The 25,047-nt window shown below is 43.7% G+C and overlaps 1 protein-coding gene across 1 annotated transcript in view; it reads left to right on the forward strand.

Annotated features, from left to right (window-relative positions):
* Positions 1-13,006, forward strand: part of igf2bp2a (insulin-like growth factor 2 mRNA binding protein 2a) — a gene marked incomplete at its 5' end in the record, with an annotated part of 41,342 nt that extends 28,336 nt beyond the window's left edge. Inside the window, 7 exons of the mRNA XM_080536704.1 lie at positions 1,575-1,709; positions 3,168-3,236; positions 8,055-8,174; positions 9,607-9,681; positions 10,800-10,931; positions 11,435-11,548; positions 12,212-13,006. Coding sequence (XP_080392830.1) covers positions 1,575-1,709; positions 3,168-3,236; positions 8,055-8,174; positions 9,607-9,681; positions 10,800-10,931; positions 11,435-11,548; positions 12,212-12,310 — 744 coding nt within the window. The 3' untranslated portion in view covers positions 12,311-13,006. The remainder of the gene's footprint in view (positions 1-1,574; positions 1,710-3,167; positions 3,237-8,054; positions 8,175-9,606; positions 9,682-10,799; positions 10,932-11,434; positions 11,549-12,211) is intronic.
* Positions 13,007-25,047: the final 12,041 nt, after the last annotated feature.

The following is a 25,047-nucleotide window of genomic DNA, read 5'->3' on the forward strand; positions in this document are numbered from 1 at the left end:
AACAGGAGAGAGAGGTGTTTCAGTGTCTCTCTGTAGACAGGTCGGTGTTGAACAGGAGAGAGAGGTGTTTCAGTGTCTCTCTGTAGACAGGTCGGTGTTGAACAGGAGAGAGAGGTGTTTCAGTGTCTCTCTGTAGACAGGTCGGTGTTGAACAGGAGAGAGAGAGGTGTTTCAGTGTCTCTCTGTAGACAGGGTTGGTGTTGAACAGGAGAGAGAGGTGTTTTAGTGCCTACAGTCAAATACAAACATGAGATTAAACATTCAAACACGCCCTCCCGGAATATCCACACTGTATACTCGACGTCACTAACAATTCATTGAGCAATAGAACATTTATTTCAAAAAATGTGGCCGTGAGAACTGTTTGGGCAGGGTGCGAGCGTGAGTCTGAAGGTGAAAGAGCTGTTCCCAGAAGCGAGAGCGCTGGCAGCCCCGAGGTCGGTGTCTCTGGGAGCTCGGAGAGCGAGCGCAGAGGGCCCTCTAGCGAGACAGCACGGCTACTACAGGACGTCGCGACGAAGACAATCAGGAAGAGGGGAGGAAGTATTTTATTCCATCTTGATGTGTGAATCGTCGCTGAATTATACCCTGAAACAATAGGGATTAGGTCTAAACAAAATGGCGGACATTATACACAGCCTAAGAACAAAATGGTGGACGTTTCTACCCAGCCTAGAGCTTGAACCTACGGCGTCCCAGTAGATCCACCAACCTCACGTTGAGGGACTTGGGGTCTGTTTCAAACTCTTGCAAGCTCTTCCTGTCCTGCACTCCTCCTCTGCTGTGTGATATGGTCAGAGATATGTCACACACTCTAAACTCGGTTGGTAGAGCATATTGACATTATAATATCACGCAGTTGCTGAAGATTTGTGCCAAGAAAATATCCCTCACACCATTACACCACCACCACCATTTTCGCCCAGAGAACCACCGCTCGCAGGATATTTTCTCTTTTTCTGACCATTCTCTGACTGTTAAGGGCTCTGCACACAGCGTGCGATTTCTGTTGCGCGTCAACGTTCCATTTTGAAGTTTGAATGGAAGTCTATGAGAAAATCATAAAACATCGCATCCCAATGCACACAGCGTGCGATGCAATTTCTGTTGTATGTTCTCATAGACTTCCATTCAAACTTCAAAATGGAACGTTGACGCGCAACAGAAATCGCACGCTGTGTGCAGAGCCCTTTACCCCTAGAGATGGTTGTGCAGGAAAATCCCAGTAGATCAGCACTTTCTGAAATACTCAAAACAGCCCGTCTGGCACCAACACCCATGCCACGTTCAAAGTCACTTCAATCACCTTTTTTTCCCATTCTGATGCTTGGTTTGAATTTCAGCAGATCGTCTTGACCATGTCTACATGCCTAAATTCATTGAGTTGCTGCACATGATTGGCTGATTCGATATGTAGGTTAACGTGACGTTAACGTTGAAAAGGTGTACTGAAAAATGTATGCACTCACTGCAATGTAAGTCGCTTTGGATAAAAGCGTAGGCTAAATGGCGTATATTATTAACATTCTCCTCCCTCCTCCCTCCTCCACCCCTCCCTCTCTTCTCTCCGACAGCAACAAACCAACCTTATCCCGGGGTTGAACCTTAACGCCCTGGGGATCTTCTCCACCGGTATGTCTGTCCTGCCACCCTCAGCCGGGCTGCGTGGAGCGCCCCCGGTGGCCCCCACGGGGTACAGCCCCTTCTTAGTGAGTACCCTAGTTAGTATATTTACCACGTCTATTTATGTCTCTGTTTTATTTTGTTGTTGTTGTTGTTTGTGGTGTGATGCTGTAATGCCTTAATTTCCCCACGGGGGTATCAATAAAGTACCTAAATATCTGTCTATCTATCTGTCTGTCTGTCTAACCATCTATCTATCTATCTATCTATCCATCCATCCATCTATCTACCGTGGTTACAGTTAGGGTAGGTTGTCAGGGGAAGGCATTAGCAATATCAGCATAAGCAACAAGAATTAGCTCCAAAACTAACCAAGCATGGTTCAACCCAGCGATGGTGGTTTTCTTTTTTATTGTGATCAAGATTTTTTATTGCTTTTAACAACACATAACGATGACAATACAGAACAAGAAAGGAAGGGAGGGAAAAAAGAAAGAAAACAAAAAAGAAAAGGGGTAGTGTAGCAGACAAGTCATAGCCAAATAGTAGAAATATAACACAATTCGGATTGGGGTAAATGGAAAATCTAATTACAGAGTAGTCAGGTTGGTCAAGTTCAATGAATAAGTCTTCCACGCATCAACTGTACTGGGCCTTGCTTTGTTCAATCTGGCCGTTGTGCATCAAGATTCACAATCCTTAGAAGAGTAAAACCAAAAAGTGTTCATACCGAAATCAGGTGTCATCCAATGTTGAAGAATAGTCTTTTTTGCAGAGGTGAAACCAGCAAATAACATTTTCTTTTGCGTAATGCGATGGTGGTTTTCTGTGGAGTGAACATTCGGAACACGCGTCCGTATCTGGATGCTTCAAGGACCCGGGTTGAAAGTGTGTTCGTTTTCTTTCAAATACTTCCTGGTGTGCTTGATTCAGCTTGGAATCAGTGGAATGTAACGCAATTCCGCAATGGGACCAATAGAATCGTCCCTAAAGGGCAAGCCCCACGCAGCCAGGGCACACGCGATGCAAGCTAGCATCAAGCACTTTTTTTTTTCTCAGGCTCGAATGCCACACAGCACGTACTTAGCAAGAGGCAGAGCACAGTTGGTTACAATTTAGAATTCCCCTAACTTTTGCAGGGATGAGTCAGTTTGACTGTAAAACAGTTTCAACCTCTCTGCCCAGATATGGCCTGGGAAGGTTGTGTGAGGGAGGGAGGGAGAATGTGTGTGTGTGTGTGTGTGTGTGTGTGTGTGTGTGTGCGCGTGTGCGTATGCGTGTGTGTGTGTGTGTGTGTGTGTGTGTGTGTGTGTGTGTGTGTGTGCGCGCGCGCGAGCGTTTGTGTGTGTGCGTGAGAGAGTCAATGTATGATTCACACACTTTGCTTGTTTCTTGAAATTCCCCTTAATAGAATTTCAGCGGAGATGAGCCTTTAGTGTTTGTGCGTGCGGTGTGTGTGTGTGTGTGTGTGTGTGTGTGCGTGAGAGAGAGAGAGAAACAGATAGCGTGTGTGTCATAAACAAACGCTTCTGTTTGTGTCACAGAGTCACTCTTCACATCTTGGGGGTCTCTATGGAGTCCCACCTGCCAACGCCATCCCTCACCAGCAATCGGTAAGTCTCCTCTTCATCTGCAGACCAGAATAAACAAGAATATGTTTCCATATCTTACAGATGTTTTCTCCATAGATAGACATACATCTAATGTTCATAATCTGACTCCAATGTAATTATCAGAGATTTCCAGCTATGTTTTCTTGACAGCAGAATACATCTAATACTGATAATCTTGACTCCAATCAAATTATCAAAGAATTGTTGAGACTGTTGTGCTTATTTAGGGCAAGAAAGGTCAAGTAGAATGAATCAGACGAGGCTTTAATAACGATGTTTACTTGTATACATCTAGTACAAGGCAAATACTTAATGGAGAGAGATTACATTCTAGCAGAGGGAGAGAGACACAGAGACAGAGAGACACAGAGACAGAGACAGAGAGACACAGAGACAGAGAGACACAGAGACAGAGAGAGAGAGAGAGAGAGAGAGAGAGAGAGAGAGAGAGAGAGAGAGAGAGAGAGAGAGAGAGAGACACACACACACAGAGAGACACAGAGACAGAGAGACACAGAGACACAGAGACAGAGAGACAGAGAGACAGAGAGACACAGAGACAGATCCTTGGTCATCACAAACACATACTCACAACATGGTGTCAACCTCACTACAGGACCCAGGAACAAAGACCTAGAACCAGTCCCAGACCTCTCTGTTTATAATATCCTAAAAACCACCCTATTGAAACTAGGAGCCGTTGATAAAGAGACCAACCACCCAACCATCATCCATCTTATGAAACTCAACTCATGACCTCACAGTTTTGACACCTCAAGACATTCCTAGAGCCCCCCCACACGCACTAGACACTAGAACAGCCATGGGTGGGGTCATTTGACCATGTGAGTCAAATAATATGTATATATTTGCACTCGATCAAATTTCAGGACCCTTCTTTCATGACTTTTCCTAGATATGTGCGTTCTACCACCCAGTATCCTTACATTTTCAAAATCACACCAGGATAGGCTAATATAAAGCTATTTTGCAGTTTTTCTTTGTAGGAGGCAGGCTAATTTACAAGACATGCCAACTAGTGGTCTTTGTGTGTAAGTAGCAGCTTCCCATTGTGAAGACTGTGGTCATTTGACCCCCGAGGCGGCTCTTATAGTAGGTAAAATAGACACGGCTGTTCTGGTGTTAAGACAATGGACATTTTCCCTTGTCAGTTATTAGTGTCAACATCTGAATCATGATCTGTCTATCGCCTCTCCTTAAGCGGGGTACACACATAAGGATTTTCAAAATCTTAACCGAAATCTTATCTGAGACAGACCCCACACATGAAGAAACAAAATCTTGGATTGAACAGCCTTGATCGTGTTGTGTGTGGTGTGCGCCAATTTCCCCATTTCAGCACCCCACAGACATAAAGATTTTCGTTACGACAGACTCCAAACTCTCTAGTCTCGTTCCCCAAGCCAGAAATCTCACGTGAACCCATCCTTTTAATATTGCCTTTATGGATATGATTTTGTTTGTGGTTTATTTTCTCTTATTGACATGCATTAAGTGTTCCTTGATGTTTATTTGAAACATAAATATTGACGGGAGTGGAACTATGTACAAGCCTTCTGGGCTGCGTTCCCTCCTTGCACAATCTCTTGTGTGCTAAATAAATAAACTAAACTAAATTACAAAATAATTAAATTAAGATTATATAATGATTAAAGCACTTTGAGCCGCAACGTTTGCAGGAAAAGCGCTATACAAATAAAGTTATTATTATTATTATTATTATTATCTAACGTAGTACCCTGACTGACCTGTACGAGACAACCATGTGCAACAGGGCAAAAAAAGTGCCGAATAACGAAAAGAAGAAGTCAGCTCGCTTCTTGATTGGCTACGTTATAGTTGGACTCGCGAGCAGGGTTGCCAGATGGAAATGACACTTTCCACCCTAACCACAGTCTAAAACCGCTAATTTCACCAAACAATCTGGCAACCCTATGATTTCTGCTCGTAATTATTGAACACATTTCATTCGCATTAGGAGTCACATAGAGGAGACTTATGCGGGGTACACACATAAGGATTTTTTGGCCGGTTTTGGCCCGATTTTCGGATGTCTGAAAACGACAGAAAACGCCAGATTATCAGATGGATCTTAACATTTTCCTATAACAAAATCCTGTGGTGTGAGGTGTGTTAAGAGTCAATTCTCTTCAATTGTGCAATCAACTCTCCCGACAACCTGCTTGGAAAATGGGCGTGGCCGGCAATCGTAAATGTGAAATGTGTTCAATAATTACGAGCAGAAATCATAGGGTTGCCAGATTGTTTGGTGAAATTAGCGGTTTTAGACTGTGGTTAGGGTGGAAATTATCATTTCCATCTGGCAACCCTGCTCGCCAATCAAGAAGCGAGCTGACTTCTTCTTTTCGTTATTCGGCACTTTATTTGCCCTGTCGCACATGGTTGTCTCGTACAGGTCAGTCAGGGTACTACGTTAGATGATAATAATAATAACTTTATTTGTATAGCGCTTTTCCTGCAAACGTTGCGGCTCAAAGTGCTTTAATCATTATATAATCTTAATTTAATTATTTTGTAATTTAAAGGCAATATTAAAAGGATGGGTTCACGCGAGATTTCTGGCTTGGGGAACGAGACTCTAGAGAGTCTGGAATCTGTCGTTCCCCAAGCCCATTTTCCGAGCAGGTTGTCGGGAGAGTTGATTGCACAATTGAAGAGAATTGACTCTTAACACACCTCACACCACAGGATTTTGTTATAGGAAAATGTTAAGAGCCATCTGATAATCGGGCGTTTTCTGTTGTTTTCAGACATCTGAAAATCGCTGAAATCGCAGAAAATCCTTATGTGTGTACCCCGCTTTAAGGAGTCACATAGAGGAGACTCAGGAGTCACATAGAGGAGACTCAGGAGGAGTGAATCACAAGTACTCTCTCACGTCCCCTGGCCCACTCACTAGTACGACACACACACATCCTTGTTATGTGTCTCAAGCCACACGCACGCACACACACACACACACACACACACCCACATGTACACACGCATGCACACACCCACACACCCGCACGCACACACACACACACACACACACACACACACACACACACACCCACACGCACGCACACACACACACACGCCATAGCGCCCTTCACTTTATCACAGGTGACAAGCCACTGCACACTCACTTGCTTGTCCTCTCTCTCTCCTCTCTTTCTCTTTCCGTTGGGACCAAATATACTGAAAAATGCACACTCACCCAACACTTTATTAGGAGCACCTGTACACCCTCTCATTCAATCAGGTGGCGTAATGGTGTGGGAAGTGTTTTCTTGGCACACTTTGGGCCTGTTAATACCAATCAATCATGTGCTTCCCTTCATGGCCACAATGTACCCATCTTCTAATGGCTGCTTCCAGCCTGATAATGCACCATGTCACAAAGTAAAAGTCGTGTCAAACTCGTTTCTTGAACATGACAATGAGTTCAATGTTCTTCAGTGGCCTTCCCAGTCTAGACCCTGTGCCTAGAGCAAAAATACCAAATTACAACAATAGACTGACAAGTTGATTGCATGGCAATAAATCAGTAAAAGGAAAAAAAACATAATAATCTGAATCCAATAGAACACTTTTGGAATGTGGTAGAACAGCCGATTCGCAGCTTGAAAGTGCACCTGAAAGATCGACAGGAATTGTGTGATGCAATCATCAGTCATCACGTACCAGACTTTCAAAGGAATGTTTGCAACATCTTGTGGAATCAATGCCACGAAGAATTGAGGCTGTTTTTAGAGCAAAGGGAGGCCCTACCCAGTATTAGTATAGTGTTCTAGTAAAGTGTACAGTAAATGTACTCACTGCAATGTTTTGGATAAAAAAAAAACTCACCTAGATGGCGTAGATTATATTATTATTATTCCAATGAATGTAATGTTGTTATGTGTAATAACAAAATGGTGGCCACTCATTCAACTCCATTGCTAAGTCATGATTAGCTAAATGTGTATCAATCAAGTCCATTACATGTTAACGCGGTATTACTAATGTAATTACTAGTAAAGAGAAACTTTTTTTTTTAACAAAATAGATTTGTGGCTAAAGAAAGTTGAGCGTTAACGCAGCTTTTCTGACTGCTGCCAATCCTGAACCTCAACATGTAGAAAAAGAGAAGGGTGGCCTGGGGTGGTCCAGTGGTCTAGCACCAGTACCATGGCCTGGGGTGGTCCAGTGGTCTAGCACCAGTACCATGGCCTGGGGTGGTCCAGTGGTCTAGTACCATGGCCTGGGGTGGTCCAGTGGTCTAGTACCATGGCCTGGGGTGGTCCAGTGGTCTAGTACCATGGCCTGGGGTGGTCCAGTGGTCTAGCACCAGTACCATGGCCTGGGGTGGTCCAGTGGTCTAGTACCATGGCCTGGGGTGGTCCAGTGGTCTAGTACAAGTACCATGGCCTGGGGTGGTCCAGTGGTCTAGCACCGTGGTCTACAGTGCACACATATGCCCCTGTTGGCATGGGTTAGAATCCAGCCCATGCCCTGCTGACATACCCTCTCTCCCTTCTTCTCCTTACTTTCCTGTCTGTCTTCACTGTATCTGTCCAATAAAATGAAAAATATGAGTGGGACTGAGTGGGGGGGATTGCCCCACTCAGAAAAAACTACTTTATAGGGGAAAAAAGAGAGGGAATGAAATACCAGAGAAGAAGAAGAGAGGAGGGGTTGAGAAGGAGAGAGGAGGGGTTGAGAAGGAGAGAGGAGGGGTTGAGAAGGAGAGAGGAGGGGTTGAGAAGAATTATAACTTTTCCCTTTGTTGTTGTTCTTCTTCTCCTTCTATAGCAGGCCCCTGAACAGGAAGTGGTCTACCTCTTTATTCCAACTCAGGCGGTGGGGGCCCTGATCGGGAAGAAGGGTCAGCACATCAAACAACTCGCCCGCTTCGCCGGGGCCTCTATCAAGGTAGGTCGAGGAGCCATGGTGGAACGAGCTTCCTACGGCTGTCAGAACTGCAGAATCACTCCCCATCTTCCGTCGGAGACTGGAGACCCATCTTTTCAGGCTACACCTTAACTGCTCCTCCTGAGACATTACCCTAACCCCTGCACTGTGTCTCTAGTGACACCTGCTTCCCCGCCGACTGTTTCTCCTGGGATTTCTACTACCCCCTTGCAATTGTTATGTCTATCCAGTCTCTACTATTTAAAAACAACAACAACAACAACAACAACAACAAAAATGTTCTTCTCCTAGCACGATGACTGCCAATCGCCGCTGGCCTGAGCTAGATAACTTTTCCTGTCGGAAAATATTTTTGGAATAAATGTGAATGTAAATGTAGGTCACCCGGCAACGACAACGCCGCCTTGAAAGCATCTATTTTAGTCGGGCGTAGTGAGAGGATGGATGTCGGCACATACTGAGGAACACAACCGGGATTTGAAGGAGAATTAAACACTACATACTCATCAAATCAAATCAAATCAAAGTGTATGTGTCATATACAGTAGAACGCAGAACACAGACGTAAACGGAAATGCCTAGGGCGCCTACTCAGGGCGCTACACGAGTACTCAGTATGTGAATACGTCTCCTCAGAACGAAGCCAGTGTTTCCAGTTCCGTGGGATGTTCATCAGAACATAATCCAGTATGGCCCGTTTGTGGTGAGCGCTGGTTGAGTCACGGGTACTGCCGGGGCTACAGCTGGAGGAGGTCTCTATAAACACATCCTGATGACAAGTGACTAATGTAACAGTCATCCTGAGGATCCTTGAACTCTGCCGGTCCCAGATCTTTGGGATCTTTGTGAAGCCAGTGAAGCTTGTCATTGTAAGCTTGTTAACTGTATAATTATCGGAGAATAAGAAAAAAAATCGGAGACAAAAAGACTGTCATTGGGGAAAGGAATGTTCCCTCTCCAGCTTTTTGGCGGAAGCGTAAGTCAACTGCCTACACATGACACGAGATCATGGGTAGTGGAAGTGACTGCTCTCTCTCCCTCCCTCCCTCCCTCCTTCGCTCTCTCCAGGGTTCCCGCGCTGGTCTTAAAAAGTTGTTAAGTCTAAAATTCCAGCAATCCAATTTACAAGGCCTAAAAAGGTCTCAAATTTCAGCTATTCGGTCTAAAAATGAGTTGCTAGGTCATAAAAATGAGATCCTGCAAGGATTTTTTTTTACGCAGAAATGAATCAAGCTAGAACCAAAAGAATGCCAATTCGCTTCCTTTTTTGTCTGTATGGCAGTGAAATCCCTAATTTCATCACCTCGAGGATGACAAAAAGCTATCATATGGTGTCGCGAATAGGTCTAAAATTCTATTCAAAGAGGTCTAAAAAAGGTCTTAAATTTGACTTGTTGAAACTTGTAGGAACCCTGTCTCTCTCCCTCTCCAGATCGCCCCAGCAGAGAGTCCTGATGTCACTGAGAGAATGGTCATCATCACCGGACCTCCGGAGGCCCAGTTTAAGGTACCGCTCGTTCCACCCTGACGATGTGCAGGGTTCCCACGGGGCCTTGAAATCCTTGAAAGTTTGTAAATTTGAGAAAAAGAAATCAGGGTCTTTTTGGAAAGAGACATGGGTCATTGAAAGTGCTTGAATTCCCCTCTCTCGCTCTCTCTCTCTAAATTATTTTTATATATATTCAAAAATGTTTTACTTAGCTCGTCAACTAGTAAATAAGTCTCTGTATTGCTTAACTTTACACATTTTTCACAATATATTGTTTTGCTGTGCTGTGGTAGAGAAGGCAAGAGACCATCTAGTGCTCACACATTCAAGCCTCTCTTTTTAATTGTTGTGTGTGAGTGGATAGTTCCTATTATATCAGTTCTCATCTAGATCTGTCTCAAACTATGCCGTGTTGGTCCTTGAATTTGAGGGAATTGAGTCTTGAAAGTCCTTGAAAGGTGCTTGAATTTGATGTTTCAGAAGGTGTGGGAACTCTGGATGTAAAGCTTACACTGAAAAAAGTCAGCTCTCGAAAACAAGAAGAAAAGCCTTAAAATGGGGGATTATTACTTAGAATAAATATCTGAACAGAACAGAACAGGAAAATCTGACAAAAAAACAAGCATATATTGCCTTGATTTAAGATATATATTCATCTTACTTAGATTTACTTTTTGCCAGTGTACAGTCACCACACACAACAGAACCTCAGCAGAACCACCTCCTTGTTAACCCCTTACACCTCATCATCACCACATTCCACATTAGTTTACTGTTCAGCACCTGACCAGCCAGAGAACGATGGGTCTCCCTGGAGTCTGGTTCCTCTCAAGGTTTCTTCCCCCTTGGGAGTTTTTTCTTGCCACTTCGCCCTATATTTTTCCTCCCTCTGGGGAGTTTAACTTTTTTTTTGGGGGGGGGGGGGTCTATGGTTTGGTGTTAGATCATATTGTTTGTGTTGTACTTAGTGTTTAAACTGTTTAGTGTTGTTTTTGGTTGTGACGGACTTTCTGACATTTGTTAATGTAAAAAGTGCTATAAAAATACATTTGATTGATTGATTGCTCTGCTGTGTCATCCTGTGTCATCCCTGCCCTCATCCACACCCTCATCCACGCCCTCTCTGTGTGTTCCAGGCCCAAGGCAGGATATTCGGCAAGCTGAAGGAGGAGAACTTCTTCACGGCCAAGGAGGAGGTGAAGCTGGAGACTCACATCAAAGTTCCCTCAACGGCAGCTGGCCGGGTCATCGGCAAGGGAGGCAAGACGGTGAGAGAGAGAGAGAGAGAGAGAGAGAGGGGGGGAGAGAGAGAGAGAGAGAGAAGGAGAGTGTAACAGGGAAGGAAGAGAGAGAGAGAGAGAGAGAGAGAGAGAGAGAGAGAGAGAGAGAAAGAGAGAGAGAAAGAGAGAGAGAAACATTGAAGGAAGAGAGGGAAAGTGAGAGTAACAGTGACTGTCGGGAAGGGACTAGGTGTCCCTCTGGTCCGGGGTCATGACCTCTGTCTGACCTCATGACCTCTGTGTGCTCTGGTCCGGGGTCATGACCTCTGTGTGCTCTGGCCAGACTCATGACCTCTGTGTGACCTCATTACTTCTGTGTGACCTCATGACCTCTGTGTGCTCTGGTCCAGGGTCATGACCTCTGTGTGCTCTGGTCCAGGGTCATGACCTCTGTGTGACCTCATGACCTCTGTGTGCTCTGGTCCAGGGTCATGACCTCTGTGTGACCTCATGACCTCTGTGTGACCTCATGACCTCTGTGTGCTCCGCAGGTGAATGAGCTTCAGAACCTCACCAGCGCGGAGGTCATCGTGCCACGGGACCAAACTCCAGACGAGAACGACGAGGTTTTCGTAAAAATCAGCGGCCATTTCTTTGCCAGTCAGGTGTGTGCCTAACCCTAGCCCTAACCTTAGCCCTAACCCTAACCCTAGCCCTAACCCTAACCCTAACCCTAACCCATATACACCCAGCTATTATTATTATATGAAGGAAAAAAAGATATAATAATTTCTTTGTTCCTCTAGCACGATGACTGCTAATGGCCCCAGGCCTGAGCATATATTACCCTTTCCTGCTGTGACTGGTGGATAGATGATTCACTTACTTAGTCAAATGTATTTGTTATAAGTCACTTTGGATTAAAGACGTCTGCTAAATGCCCAAAAATGTAAAATGCTGTTTGATACGATAGAACAGCTGTGCCTTCTTTACCTACTAAAAGAGCCGCCTCAAGGGTCAAATGACGCCCTATTTTCAATGCTAAGCTGCTATTTACACACAACGACCACTACTTGGCCGCTTGTAAATTAGCCTGCTTCCTACACAGAAAAAGTAGCAAAATATCTTTATACTAGCTTATCCTGATGTGATTTTGAAAATGTAAGGATACTGGGTGGTAGAACGCACATATCTAGGAAAAGTCATGAAAGGAGGGTCCTGAAATTTGATCAAGTGCAAAAATATACTAAACATGTGTACTCATAGGGGTCAAAATGACACCTCATGGCTGATTAAGTGTTAATGTGTGTTTCTCTCCGGGTCGGCAGACTGCTCAGAGAAAGATCCGGGAGATCATCCAGCAGGTCAAACAGCAGGAACAAAAGCACCAGCAGGGCACTCCCGCCGCACCGCACCACTCCAAGTGACCACCAAGGCGGCTCCAGCGGGCACCAGCCAACGAATGTAGCCCCTCCCAAACTGGAACAGAGACCTAACCAGACAGACGAACCAGGCTGAGCGGAGGGACAGGCGGGAGAGGCAGAGCACCGGGAACAAAACCAAAGAACTTCATTGGGGGAATAATGTGAGAGCCAAAGGCACTGCCAGCCCTGGGAGAGAACCCAGACGTGGAGAGACGAGAGATCTAACTGAAATTTACATTAAAAACAAAAAAACTAAACAAAAAAACAAAAAAAACACAAAAAAATATCAACAATAATAATAAGGAGGAGGAGGAGGAGGATGGCAGAGAATTGGGCGTCTGTTGTCTCCACGGTTCTAAAAAAACAGGAAATACTATAATGTCGCCCTGCATAACGTTGTTTTCTTTAGTCAGACTAACATAGGCCTAACAGACGATAGAACAACTGTATTAACTCGTGTGCACATTTGTTGCATTGTGGTAGTTCTTTTTTGGGTAGGACATGACCTAGCGTTGGTGATCGAGGACCCTTCCTCTCACGTCCGGTTGTGATGTTAAGATTGCAAGAGTAAGTATCCCTAGCAGTATTAATACAGAGTAGCATATACTGCTGAATACATCCAAAGTATGCACTGTTATTACAATCTAATAACAGTACATATTTGTGTATCAAACAGTATATGGTTTGTTTCCTAGATTGAAATGGGGCTTTTCAAAAAAAAAGAAAAAAAGCCAGTGTCATTTTTCAGCCGTGGCGTGGAAAAGAAAGAGCCTCTTCAACAAATATCCTTTATTTGTTTGCATTTTTAGGTAAAGGAAAGGAAAAACAGAAAGAGCCCTAAGACACCATAGTGGGTTGTTCTGAGTGGTCGTTGCTAGCCTGTGTGTGTGCCAACGCAAGGGCTGACGTCCCTCTGGAAACAACATGTGTTACTTGTGCATATCTTGATGCTCAGAAGTTTCTCTCTTGCTTTTTCTGTTTCATTCATTTCATCACTTGTATCACTTCATTTTCTCTCTGCTTGTCATTCTCACATGTTTTCTTCATCTGGCTTCTTTTTTCTTTTTTCTTTTTTTATGATAGTTTTTGTTTCCAATTAGCAGTTTTTCTTCTGCAGCCTTTTAATACCATTGAATTGACTGCCACTTCCGCCACAGAGTTCATCAGAGGTTATCACTATAACAAAGGCACCATCATCCTCATCCTCATCTTCATCACCGTCATTATCACCAGTGAGGTGGTGCCGGTCCTGTACATTCTTGCTTGCTGTCCTGGAAAAAAAACAACTAATACAAAAAAAAACACCGAATGTTCAGCAACGTTCGACTTCTAAGATCTAAGAATTGACGTCTTAAAAAAAAAAAAACACGGTGCACCATTGCTTGTCAAGAGGCAGCCAATCATCTGGTCTGGTCACCACACGTTCTGCCTTATGAGAGAGCTACAGAGGGAGGAAAGGGCGGAGTAACAACATGTGATCTGAAAGCCCAGGTTAGGGGAGGGGGGGCGGGTGCAGTCTTCTTGTAGTCAGGCGGGTGTTAGCGAAGGTGGGGGGTGGGGGGTGGGCGCGGGACGACCTGTGGGACACACACGACCACCACCGTGTTTGGCTTAACCCTCTCTGTCAGGGAGCTTTCTAAACAGGCATGCCAGCTGTGAATGTACAATATGCAGCCTTTTAGAAATATCACCCCTGCTATGTCCAGAAACGCTAGTGACTCAAACTGATTGTTCTTTCTCTCTCTCTCTCTCTCTCTCTCTCTCCCCCTCCCTCCCTCCCTCTCTCTCTTTTTTTACTCTTGTATTGTTTTTTAACAAGCTGATCGACTGTTTCGACAGTCTGCTGGACATGCAGATTCTGATATCCCTTTGTGCTTTATTTTCGAGACCATGGAAGCTTGTGGCCTTACTCGTCACCAGTCCAACATCACCCATTGGCTCCTTCACCCTGTGAGCCAATCAACTTCATCTTTCAGACGCAAGGTTATTGCCAATACGCACAGCTTCCTCCATGTGTGTGTGTGTGTGTGTGTGCGCGTGTGTGTGTGTGTGCGTGTGTGTGTGTATATATATATAAAGAGAGAGTAATATTTATGAATCTATTTTTTCCTATTTTGTGATGAGAGCTATTAATAAGAAGAAACAAAAAAACAAAGTCCTTTTTTTTTTTCTTTCTTTTCTTCCTCAGTGGGACACTGCCATATTACTTTGAAGGGAAGTGTTTTATTTTCTTGAAAACAAGACTATGAATAATAATATAAATGAAATCTGAAAAAGAATGACAACAATAAGTGAACCACCACATAACTTTGGTCAGGTTGAACAGTGAACCACCACATAACCTTGGTCAGGTTGAACAGTGAACCACCACATAACCTTGGTCAGGTTGAACAGTGAACCACCACGTGTAACCTTGGTCAGGTTGAACAGTGAACCACCACGTGTAACCTTGGTCAGGTTGAACAGTGAACCACCACATAACTTTGGTCAGGTTGAACAGTGAACCACCACATAACTTTGGTCAGGATGTGAACAGTGCGCGTGTCAGTATTGTGATCTACCTCAGGCCTCAGGGTACCTCAGACAGTCTTGTATGCCTTGTTAACTGATCGTTTTCAGCCTTGTTAACTGATCGTTTTCAGCCTTGTTAACTGATCGTTTTCAGCATTTTTAATTTTCTTTTTTATTAAAAAAAATCAAGAAAAAAGATTTTAGCCGAAACTCTTCAGGTCCAGATGACTAAGCGATACGGCAGAATGGGTCTAAACTTAATACAACTGTGTTACAAGTCTGTTGGACCTCTTCCCTCGACTGGACACCACTCAATCTGTTATCGATACGCATGCGTACCGCATATGTAGGATTTGAAATTCAATCCCGATAGAAAGGCTGACAAGTCGGATCAAAGGGGTACTGTATCGGGCTGATGTGGTTCTGAATGTGGAGGTTGTGTACTGATTTCATGATCAAAGGACAAAAAAAAAAATCCCCAATGATATACACAGAAAGAAACAATTGTACCTCCAGTTTTTCCTGAGTGTTTTGAAAACAAAAAAAGTAGTTTATTCACGTTTTAAAAACAGAAAAAAACTGAAAAAAAAAAAGAATTTTATAATGACCCAACCCAATCTTACCAGCTGTTAGATAACAATGTTGCTCTGGGGTTGATATGAAGTAAAATAGAAGCTGCAAAAATTACACTGAGAGGATCTTGAACAACGTGTAAAACTCTAGTCTTCTCTGTGGAATGTAGGACAACTGTAGACTAGTTGCTGAACTGTCACTGTTTAACGGGAAGATAACTGTATATCTGTAAACAATGTACAATAGTTACAGTCACACAGACGCATAGATTCTTTTGTCTCTCTATAACCCAACACTTACCAGTCTGCACCTGCATTGGGGGAGATGGTGAGATTTTAAAGAGCTTCTTTAAAAAAAAAAAAAACTCTAAATGGTTTTTCTCATCAACCATTTTACTTATGTTGTGCTGTACATTTTTTTTTTTTAATTACCTCTCAGAATCCAAGGCTGACTTTAGTTACTAAAACTAAACCAATGTAGGGCAAGATGAAAAATTCAATAAATGAAAGATAGTGAAATCGTTTTTTTTATTTTAAGTTTTTGTCTTTGGAGTTTTTACTGTTTGAGAGTTGTCGGGAGAAAAGAGACTGTTTTTTGGTGTTGTGTTCGGTCGTTACATGAGATAGCATCTTTAGTTTGTTTTATTGAACACAAACGCGGGACTATTGATCAAAAAGGTCTAACTAACTAATTCACATGAAGCCTAAGGACAAAGTCATCCCACTTCACCATTACTGTAGGCCTCCCTGGCAGTGAATGCTCACCGGGCTGCGTTGCCAGGTGGGGGGGGGGAATAAGCAGTCTTTCTGCCTGCGTTGCCAGGTGGGGGGGCAATAAGCAGTCTTTCTGCCTGCCCATCCAGAAACAATACTACCACTACCCTGACAAACTGAACTTCTGCTAAATTGGCTTCTTGACCTTATTATTAGTCATGTCTTGGTGTAGTAGAGGCTCACACAGTAGCACTGGAAACTGTATTTTGTTCCTCACTTCCACCTCTTGACGGTTTGTTTGACTGTAAAGTGAGATATTATGATTGCAGTATTTTTTTTCATACGGTTTCGAACAGTCTCAAATCCTTTGGGGGGCATCTAGACAGTGAGGAGGATGATCTCTTACCCACGTTTCTCTCTCTCTCTCTAAAAAAAAAAAAAAAAAAAACTCTTCAAGTGTCTCAAGTAGTGTTTGTGCTCTTTTAGCTCGGTGGTGAGAGGTTCGTGCTCTTTCGTCTCAGGTGGGTGGGGGCTTCTTCTAGAACGGAGATGCGTACATGCATACATACATACATACGGTGTCTGGTTGCATTGCAGTGTGGTGAGCATACAGTAGGGGGCAGCAGAGTGGTGCAATAGAAAATGACTTTGTAGACACTTCTGTAACAGCATTTTGGGGTGAAACTTTCTATGGTGATTCTGAACTTTTTTCTAGAGGTTAGTGTTTCTAAGTTTTTGTAAGGTGTGCTAGACATTAATAATCAACTACCATATAACAACCATTACATGAGTCACCAGAGACACCCAACTTTGATATGTCATATCATATGGTTTGTTTTTGTTGTTTTTTTCCTCTCTCTCTGGTGAGCAAGTCCTCTTGTCATCAACACTGATGTAGTATAGTCATGAGGAGTAGCTGGATTTAGTTTTCCATTTTTTTATATTCATTCCTTTCTAGACCACCAGTCCTAGCTGTTTTCGTTGTGGTGGAGATCATAGCTTACATACTGTACAGTTCATGGGAGCAGTATCGGCATGACGATGGATGGGATTCTGAGTGGAGTAGCTGATTGGCCGTTTGGTAGGGAAAGGAAACCAGGTCATTCGGGTCGGTACGCAGACAAAGCTGTGTTGTGTGTTTCAACCTCGCAAGTGTTTCAGCCCTGGGAGAGCGTTTCAACCTCTGGGAGAGCGTTTCAACCTCTGGGGAGTTTTCACCTCACAAGAACAGAGGCGACAAAACAGCATTGTCCGTTTTTTTTGGCGTGGATCAGCTTCAGCAAGGTCACACACAACACACTCTAGGGGTCAGTGGTAAACAGCCACAGCAGTGTTTTTGTCCTATCTTGTCGTTTCGAATGAGAAAAATGCGAAGCGTTGCATGATGAACTGTCATACTCCTGTGTCATACTGCATTTCATATAGTCCCTAGTCCAGGTGGATCCATTCCTAAACCGCGTTTCACCACTGGAGATTCCCTTGTTGAGTCAGGACCTCTCAGGCCTACATTTCCCAGGAGCCCGCGGGGGCAACTGGTGTTGGTGTGAGCAGGACTGAGATCTGAGCTGACCCACCATGCCTTTCTGCTAACAGCCAGGCTGTTGTTTTTGAATTGTGAGTGAACTGTATTGCCGACCAACATGGATCTGAGCAATAAAAGAGTCTTTCAAAGATTTCACGTCTTTCGTTTGTTTTCAATTTGTGTCGAGTCCAGTTCTTCTTATCGATGGAATGTGAATAAGACAGCAAAAATAGCAAGACAGTGATCATTCATTACAATGTCCTTTTTTTTATTGACATAAAAGACATCAAGATTACCTACCCTTTGTAGAAATACAATTCATTTTGAAAGTGATAACAAGAGACAAGAACATGTTGACATTTGCTCACAGTTACAAAAAAAGGAAACTTGTTGAACTCGTTGAACATCGGCTTTAGTTAAATATAAAAATATATCTGCTCAATCTGAACAGAGCTAATTTAGAAAAGCCCAAATACAATCTACCGGTGTATCAGATAACGGTCTATGCAGACATTACATCACTTATTAATTATAAGACATTTTTGGTGAGTAACAATAGTCAGAGGAAATAGACAAGTGCAAGTAATCTAGGGAAACATCCGAGCTCAAATAAAACTCATGATTGTCTCGACAAACATTGCCATCTACTTACACAAACTGTAAACAGGTGATTGCATTTCAATACAGGTTGATTATTATATTCACAGGAAAGTGCAGCACCAAAATTGTGTTTGTGTAAAGACTTCATTGTATATTAGACAATATTTGTACCTACAGTATGTGGGGTAGTGGTGGTCTAGTGGATAGTGAGTTGGACTTGTGATCGGAAGGTTGTGAGTTCAAATCCCGCCTGAAGCCACACCACTACTAGTGTGCCCTTGGGTAAGGCACTTAGCCCTCAGTTACTCCAGGGGGAATGTCCCTGTAATTCGTAATTGTAAGTCGCTTTGGATAAAAGCGTCTGCTAAATGGCAAAATTATTAAATTTAAATTATTAATAGCAAACTGGTTATATTCAAACAACAACAAAATCCCCTTTGCTCAATTATCGAGGCAGTGCCTAACTCCTCCAAACACACATAAAATGTTTTTTATCTGACATTGACATTCTGCTCCAATTTGTGAGGTAGTTCTTCTGAAGGGACAGCATACTTCTCCTGAAGGCACTTCACAATCGCGTTAACCACAACAACAAAATGGAACAAGAATAAATGGCTGCTTCCATTCCAGTCATTAAACTGCATGAATGCAATAGAAATCCCTAATACCCATAAAAACACCAGAGAACACAGTGATCATGCATGATATGCCATCATATAGAATACAAATATACAGGCATCACGTGACACACAACAATTCTATCTCCCTTTTGGCTGTGAGGCTATGTTGTTTTGGAGCCTCATCTTTCCTTCATTTTCACCCTGTTCTGATCTCATCTAGAACCTCTCTGAAGCTCTCTCCTCTCCTCTTCAGCCTCCTGATAGAACCTCTCTGAAGCTCTCTTGTTGAGTATTGATCTCATTTGCATACTCACGCTGTGTGTTGTCATACGCAGGTTTACGTATGTTAATTACGTTCATGTCTATAAATGTAAGAGCGCCAAATAAATCTTTCTCTTTCCGGAATGTTTACCGATGCGAGCAGTCGTGTGTATTTCTTGATTACCAGAGAGACAGTTAGCAAGCATGGCTTCCACACCGTCAACAGGTTATGGGCCCAGGCGTGAAGTAGGAGGAAGCAGATGGTCTAGACTGTGCTTTGATGGAGACGAGAAAAATTACGAACTATGGGAGACAAAGTTTTTGGGTCACCTACGTTTGATGGGACTGAAGGATACGATCCTAAACAACCCTGACTCTGAAGCAGAGTCGGATGATGAGAGGGACGGAGCGGACCTCGACAAGAATGAACAAGCTTAGAACTTATCCAGTTTTTGGACGACAAAAGCCAGTCCATAATCATGCGAGAGGCAACAGACAACGGGAGAAAGGCTTTCCAAATGCTGAGGGACTATTACGCGGGTAAGGGAAAACCCAGAGTGATTAGCCTATACACAGAGCTAACGTCTTTGCAGAAGTCTGCAACTGAAAGTGTGACTGAGTACATTATCAGGGCAGAAACAATAGTCACAGCACTTCGAAAAGCTGACGAGAAGTTCAGTGATGGACTATTGATAGCTATGATCCTAAAGGGACTACCCGATTCTTTTCAGCCATTCAGTAGTCAGTATTCACGTTCCCCACGGACCCCTCACCAGACCCTCCCAGCAGCTGGGCGTGACTGAGTACATTATCAGGGCAGAAACAATAGTCACAGCACTTCGAAAAGCTGACGAGAAGTTCAGTGATGGACTTTTGATAGCTATGATCCTAAAGGGACTACCCGATTCTTGTCAGCCATTCAGTATTCAGTATTCACGTTACACAGGGGCAGGGCGGCCTGGGACACATCCCCCACGGACCCCTCACCAGACCCTCCCAGCAGCTGGGCTACCTGGCCACCGTGCAGGGCCTGCAGGTGGAATACAAAGACTTCCCCCAAAACAACAAGAACGAGTTTGTGTCTCTGATCAACTGCTCCTACCAGCCGCCCCTCATTAGCCACGGGATCGGGAAGGATGTGGAGTCCTGTCATGACATGGCAGCCTTAAATATACTCAAGTTACTGGCAGGAACTGGAACAGGATGCTGAGTGATTACTTGTGTGAAAATAATTTTGTTCAAAATCCGGCAGACCACTGTGTATACAGCAAACAAACAGGGAAGGAAAGGGCAATAATCCTTATTTGGGTTGATGATTTGATTATTGCTGCGAGTAATGATGATCTGTTAAATGATGTGAAGAAAACACTTGCTATGAAATTTAAAATGAAAGATCTAGGGAAACTAACACATTTCCTAGGCATTGATTTTGATCAGGATGATGCTGGAACAGTAAAGATGAGCCAGAAAACATACATCTCTAAGGTACTAGAAAGATTTGGTATGTCAGATTGTAAGCCAAGGTCCACTCCATGTGAACCAAAATTAGACAACAACAATGACACTGACCCTGTGGATCCCAAAAGATACCGTGAGGTTGTAGGGAGTCTAATTTACTTAATTTTTCTATTATTTGAAAAAAGTTCAGTTCAAATAATAGACAAATATTTGCTATGTTCACTACAGCCTTAATTTGTCAAAAAATCTGAGGAGAGGAGAGGAGACGATGCGAGCAGTCGTGTGTATTTCTTGATTACCAGAGAGACAGTTAGCAAGCATGGCTTCCACACCGTCAACAGGTTATGGGCCCAGGCGTGAAGTAGGAGGAAGCAGATGGTCTAGACTGTGCTTTGATGGAGACGAGAAAAATTACGAACTATGGGAGACAAAGTTTTTGGGTCACCTACGTTTGATGGGACTGAAGGATACGATCCTAAACAACCCTGACTCTGAAGCAGAGTCGGATGATGAGAGAGACGGAGCGGACCTCGACAAGAATGAACAAGCTTAGAACTTATCCAGTTTTTGGACGACAAAAGCCTGTCCATAATCATGCGAGAGGCAACAGACAACGGGAGAAAGGCTTTCCAAATGCTGAGGGACTATTACGCGGGTAAGGGAAAACCCAGAGTGATTAGCCTATACACAGAGCTAACGTCTTTGCAGAAGTCTGCAACTGAAAGTGTGACTGAGTACATTATCAGGGCAGAAACAATAGTCACAGCACTTCGAAAAGCTGACGAGAAGTTCAGTGATGGACTATTGATAGCTATGATCCTAAAGGGACTACCCGATTCTTTTCAGCCATTCAGTATTCAGTATTCAGTATTCACGTTACACAGGGGCAGGGCGGCCTGGGACACATCCCCCACGGACCCCTCACCAGACCCTCCCAGCAGCTGGGCTACCTGGCCACCGTGCAGGGCCTGCAGGTGGAATACAAAGACTTCCCCAAAAACAACAAGAACGAGTTTGTGTCTCTGATCAACTGCTCCTACCAGCCGCCCCTCATCAGCCACGGGATCGGGAAGGATGTGGAGTCATGTCATGACATGGCAGCCTTAAATATACTCAAGTTACTGGCAGGAACTGGAACAGGATGCTGAGTGATTACTTGTGTGAAAATAATTTTGTTCAAAATCCGGCAGACCACTGTGTATACAGCAAACAAACAGGGAAGGAAAGGGCAATACTCCTTATTTGGGTTGATGATTTGATTATTGCTGCGAGTAATGATGATCTGTTAAATGATGTGAAGAAAACACTTGCTATGAAATTTAAAATGAAAGATCTAGGGAAACTAACACATTTCCTAGGCATTGATTTTGATCAGGATGATGCTGGAACAGTAAAGATGAGCCAGAAAACATACATCTCTAAGGTACTAGAAAGATTTGGTATGTCAGATTGTAAGCCAAGGTCCACTCCATGTGAACCAAAATTAGACAACAACAATGACACTGACCCTGTGGATCCCAAAAGATACCGTGAGGTTGTAGGGAGTCTAATTTACTTAATTTTTCTATTATTTGAAAAAAGTTCAGTTCAAATAATAGACAAATATTTGCTATGTTCACTACAGCCTTAATTTGTCAAAAAATCTGAGGAGAGGAGACGATGCGAGCAGTCGTGTGTATTTCTTGATTACCAGAGAGACAGTTAGCAAGCATGGCTTCCACACCGTCAACAGGTTATGGGCCCAGGCGTGAAGTAGGAGGAAGCAGATGGTCTAGACTGTGCTTTGATGGAGACGAGAAAAATTACGAACTATGGGAGACAACGTTTTTGGGTCACCTACGTTTGATGGGACTGAAGGATACGATCCTAAACAACCCTGACTCTGAAGCAGAGTCGGATGATGAGAGAGACGGAGTGGACCTCGACAAGAATGAACAAGCTTAGAACTTATCCAGTTTTTGGACGACAAAAGCCTGTCCATAATCATGCGAGAGGCAACAGACAACGGGAGAAAGGCTTTCCAAATGCTGAGGGACTATTACGCGGGTAAGGGAAAACCCAGAGTGATTAGCCTATACACAGAGCTAACGTCTTTGCAGAAGTCTGCAACTGAAAGTGTGACTGAGTACATTATCAGGGCAGAAACAATAGTCACAGCACTTCGAAAAGCTGACGAGAAGTTCAGTGATGGACTATTGATAGCTATGATCCTAAAGGGACTACCCGATTCTTTTCAGCCATTCAGTATTCAGTATTCAGTATTCACGTTCCCCACGGACCCCTCACCAGACCCTCCCAGCAGCTGGGCGTGACTGAGTACATTATCAGGGCAGAAACAATAGTCACAGCACTTCGAAAAGCTGACGAGAAGTTCAGTGATGGACTATTGATAGCTATGATCCTAAAGGGACTACCCGATTCTTTTCAGCCATTCAGTATTCAGTATTCAGTATCAGTATTCACGTTACACAGGGGCAGGGCGGCCTGGGACACATCCCCCACGGACCCCTCACCAGACCCTCCCAGCAGCTGGGCTACCTGGCCACCGTGCAGGGCCTGCAGGTGGAATACAAAGACTTCCCCAAAAACAACAAGAACGAGTTTGTGTCTCTGATCAACTGCTCCTACCAGCCGCCCCTCATTAGCCACGGGATCGGGAAGGATGTGCAGTCCTGTCATGACATGGCAGCCTTAAATATACTCAAGTTACTGGCAGGAACTGGAACAGGATGCTGAGTGATTACTTGTGTGAAAATAATTTTGTTCAAAATCCGGCAGACCACTGTGTATACAGCAAACAAACAGGGAAGGAAAGGGCAATAATCCTTATTTGGGTTGATGATTTGATTATTGCTGCGAGTAATGATGATCTGTTAAATGATGTGAAGAAAACAATTTAAAATGAAAGATCTAGGGAAACTAACACATTTCCTAGGCATTGATTTTGATCAGGATGATGCTGGAACAGTAAAGATGAGCCAGAAAACATACATCTCTAAGGTACTAGAAAGATTTGGTATGTCAGATTGTAAGCCAAGGTCCACTCCATGTGAACCAAAATTAGACAACAACAATGACACTGACCCTGTGGATCCCAAAAGATACCGTGAGGTTGTAGGGAGTCTAATTTACTTAATGACCGGTACCAGGCCTGATTTGAGCTGGGTCCTGGGTAAATTATCACAGCATTTGTCAGAACCAAATGGACAACACTGGGTAATGGCTAAACATGTAATGAGGTATTTGAAGGCCACAGTAGACCACAAGCTATGCTACAGGAAGAGTGAGACAGATCTCCATCTTGTGGGGTATAGTGATTCCGACTGGGCATCTGACTTAAGTGACAGACGAAGCACGACTGGTTATTGCTTCAGTTTAACAGATGATGGCCCACTGATTTCATGGAAATCAAAGAAACAAGCTACAGTAGCCTTGTGAACCTGCGAGGCAGAATACATGGCGCTGGCTGCGACCACACAAGAGAGTTTATACCTAATACAATTAATGAATGGGATGGAGAACAATGGTCAATATACACCAGTGAAAATATTTGAAGATAATCAAGGTGCAATTGCTTTATCAAAAGATCCAGTGTGCCGCCAAAGGTCCAAACATATTGATATTAGATATCATTTTGTTGCGAGCAGTCTTGATTACCAGAGAGACAGTTAGCAAGCATGGCTTCCACACCGTCAACATCTCTCCTCTCCTCTTCAGCCTCCTGATAGAACCTCTCTGAAGCTCTCTCCTCTCCTCTTCAGCCTCCTGATAGCCATGAGGCGTAGGATGGACCAAGCTAACCCCAGCTAACCTCAAGATAACCCAGGATAACCCAAGCTAACCCAGGCTAAGCAAAGCTATCCCCAACTATCCCAAAATAACCCAGGCTAACCCAAGATAACCCAGACTAACCCAGGCTAATCCAAGCTAACCCAGGCTAACCTAAAATAACCCAAGATAACCCAAGCTCACCCAAGCTAACCCAGGCTAAGATAAAATAACCCAAGATAACCCAAAGATAACTCAGGCTAACCTAAAATAACCCAGTGTAACCCAAGCTATCCAAAAATAACCCAGACTAACCCAAGATAACCCAAGATAACCCCAACTAACCCAGGCTAACCCAAGCTATCCCCAAATATCCCCAAAATAACCCAGGCTAACCCAAGCTAACCCAGGCTAACCTAAAATAACGCAAGATAACCCAAGCTAACCCAGACTAACCCAAGCTAACCCAGGCTAACCTAAAATAACCCAAGCTAACCTAAAATAACCCAAGATAACCCAAGATAACCCAGTCTAACCTAAAATAACCCAAGATAACCCAAGCTAAGCCAGACTAACCCAAGCTAACCCAGGCTAACTCAAGCTAACCTAAAATAACCCAGGCTAACCCAAGCTAACTCAAGCTAACCTAAAATAACCCAAGATAACCCAAGATAACCCAGGCTAACCCCAGCTATCCCCAAGCTAGCCCGGGGC

This window comes from Nansenia antarctica (genome assembly GCF_963989245.1).
Source record: "Nansenia antarctica genome assembly, chromosome: 7".
Lineage (NCBI taxonomy): Eukaryota > Metazoa > Chordata > Actinopteri > Argentiniformes > Microstomatidae > Nansenia > Nansenia antarctica.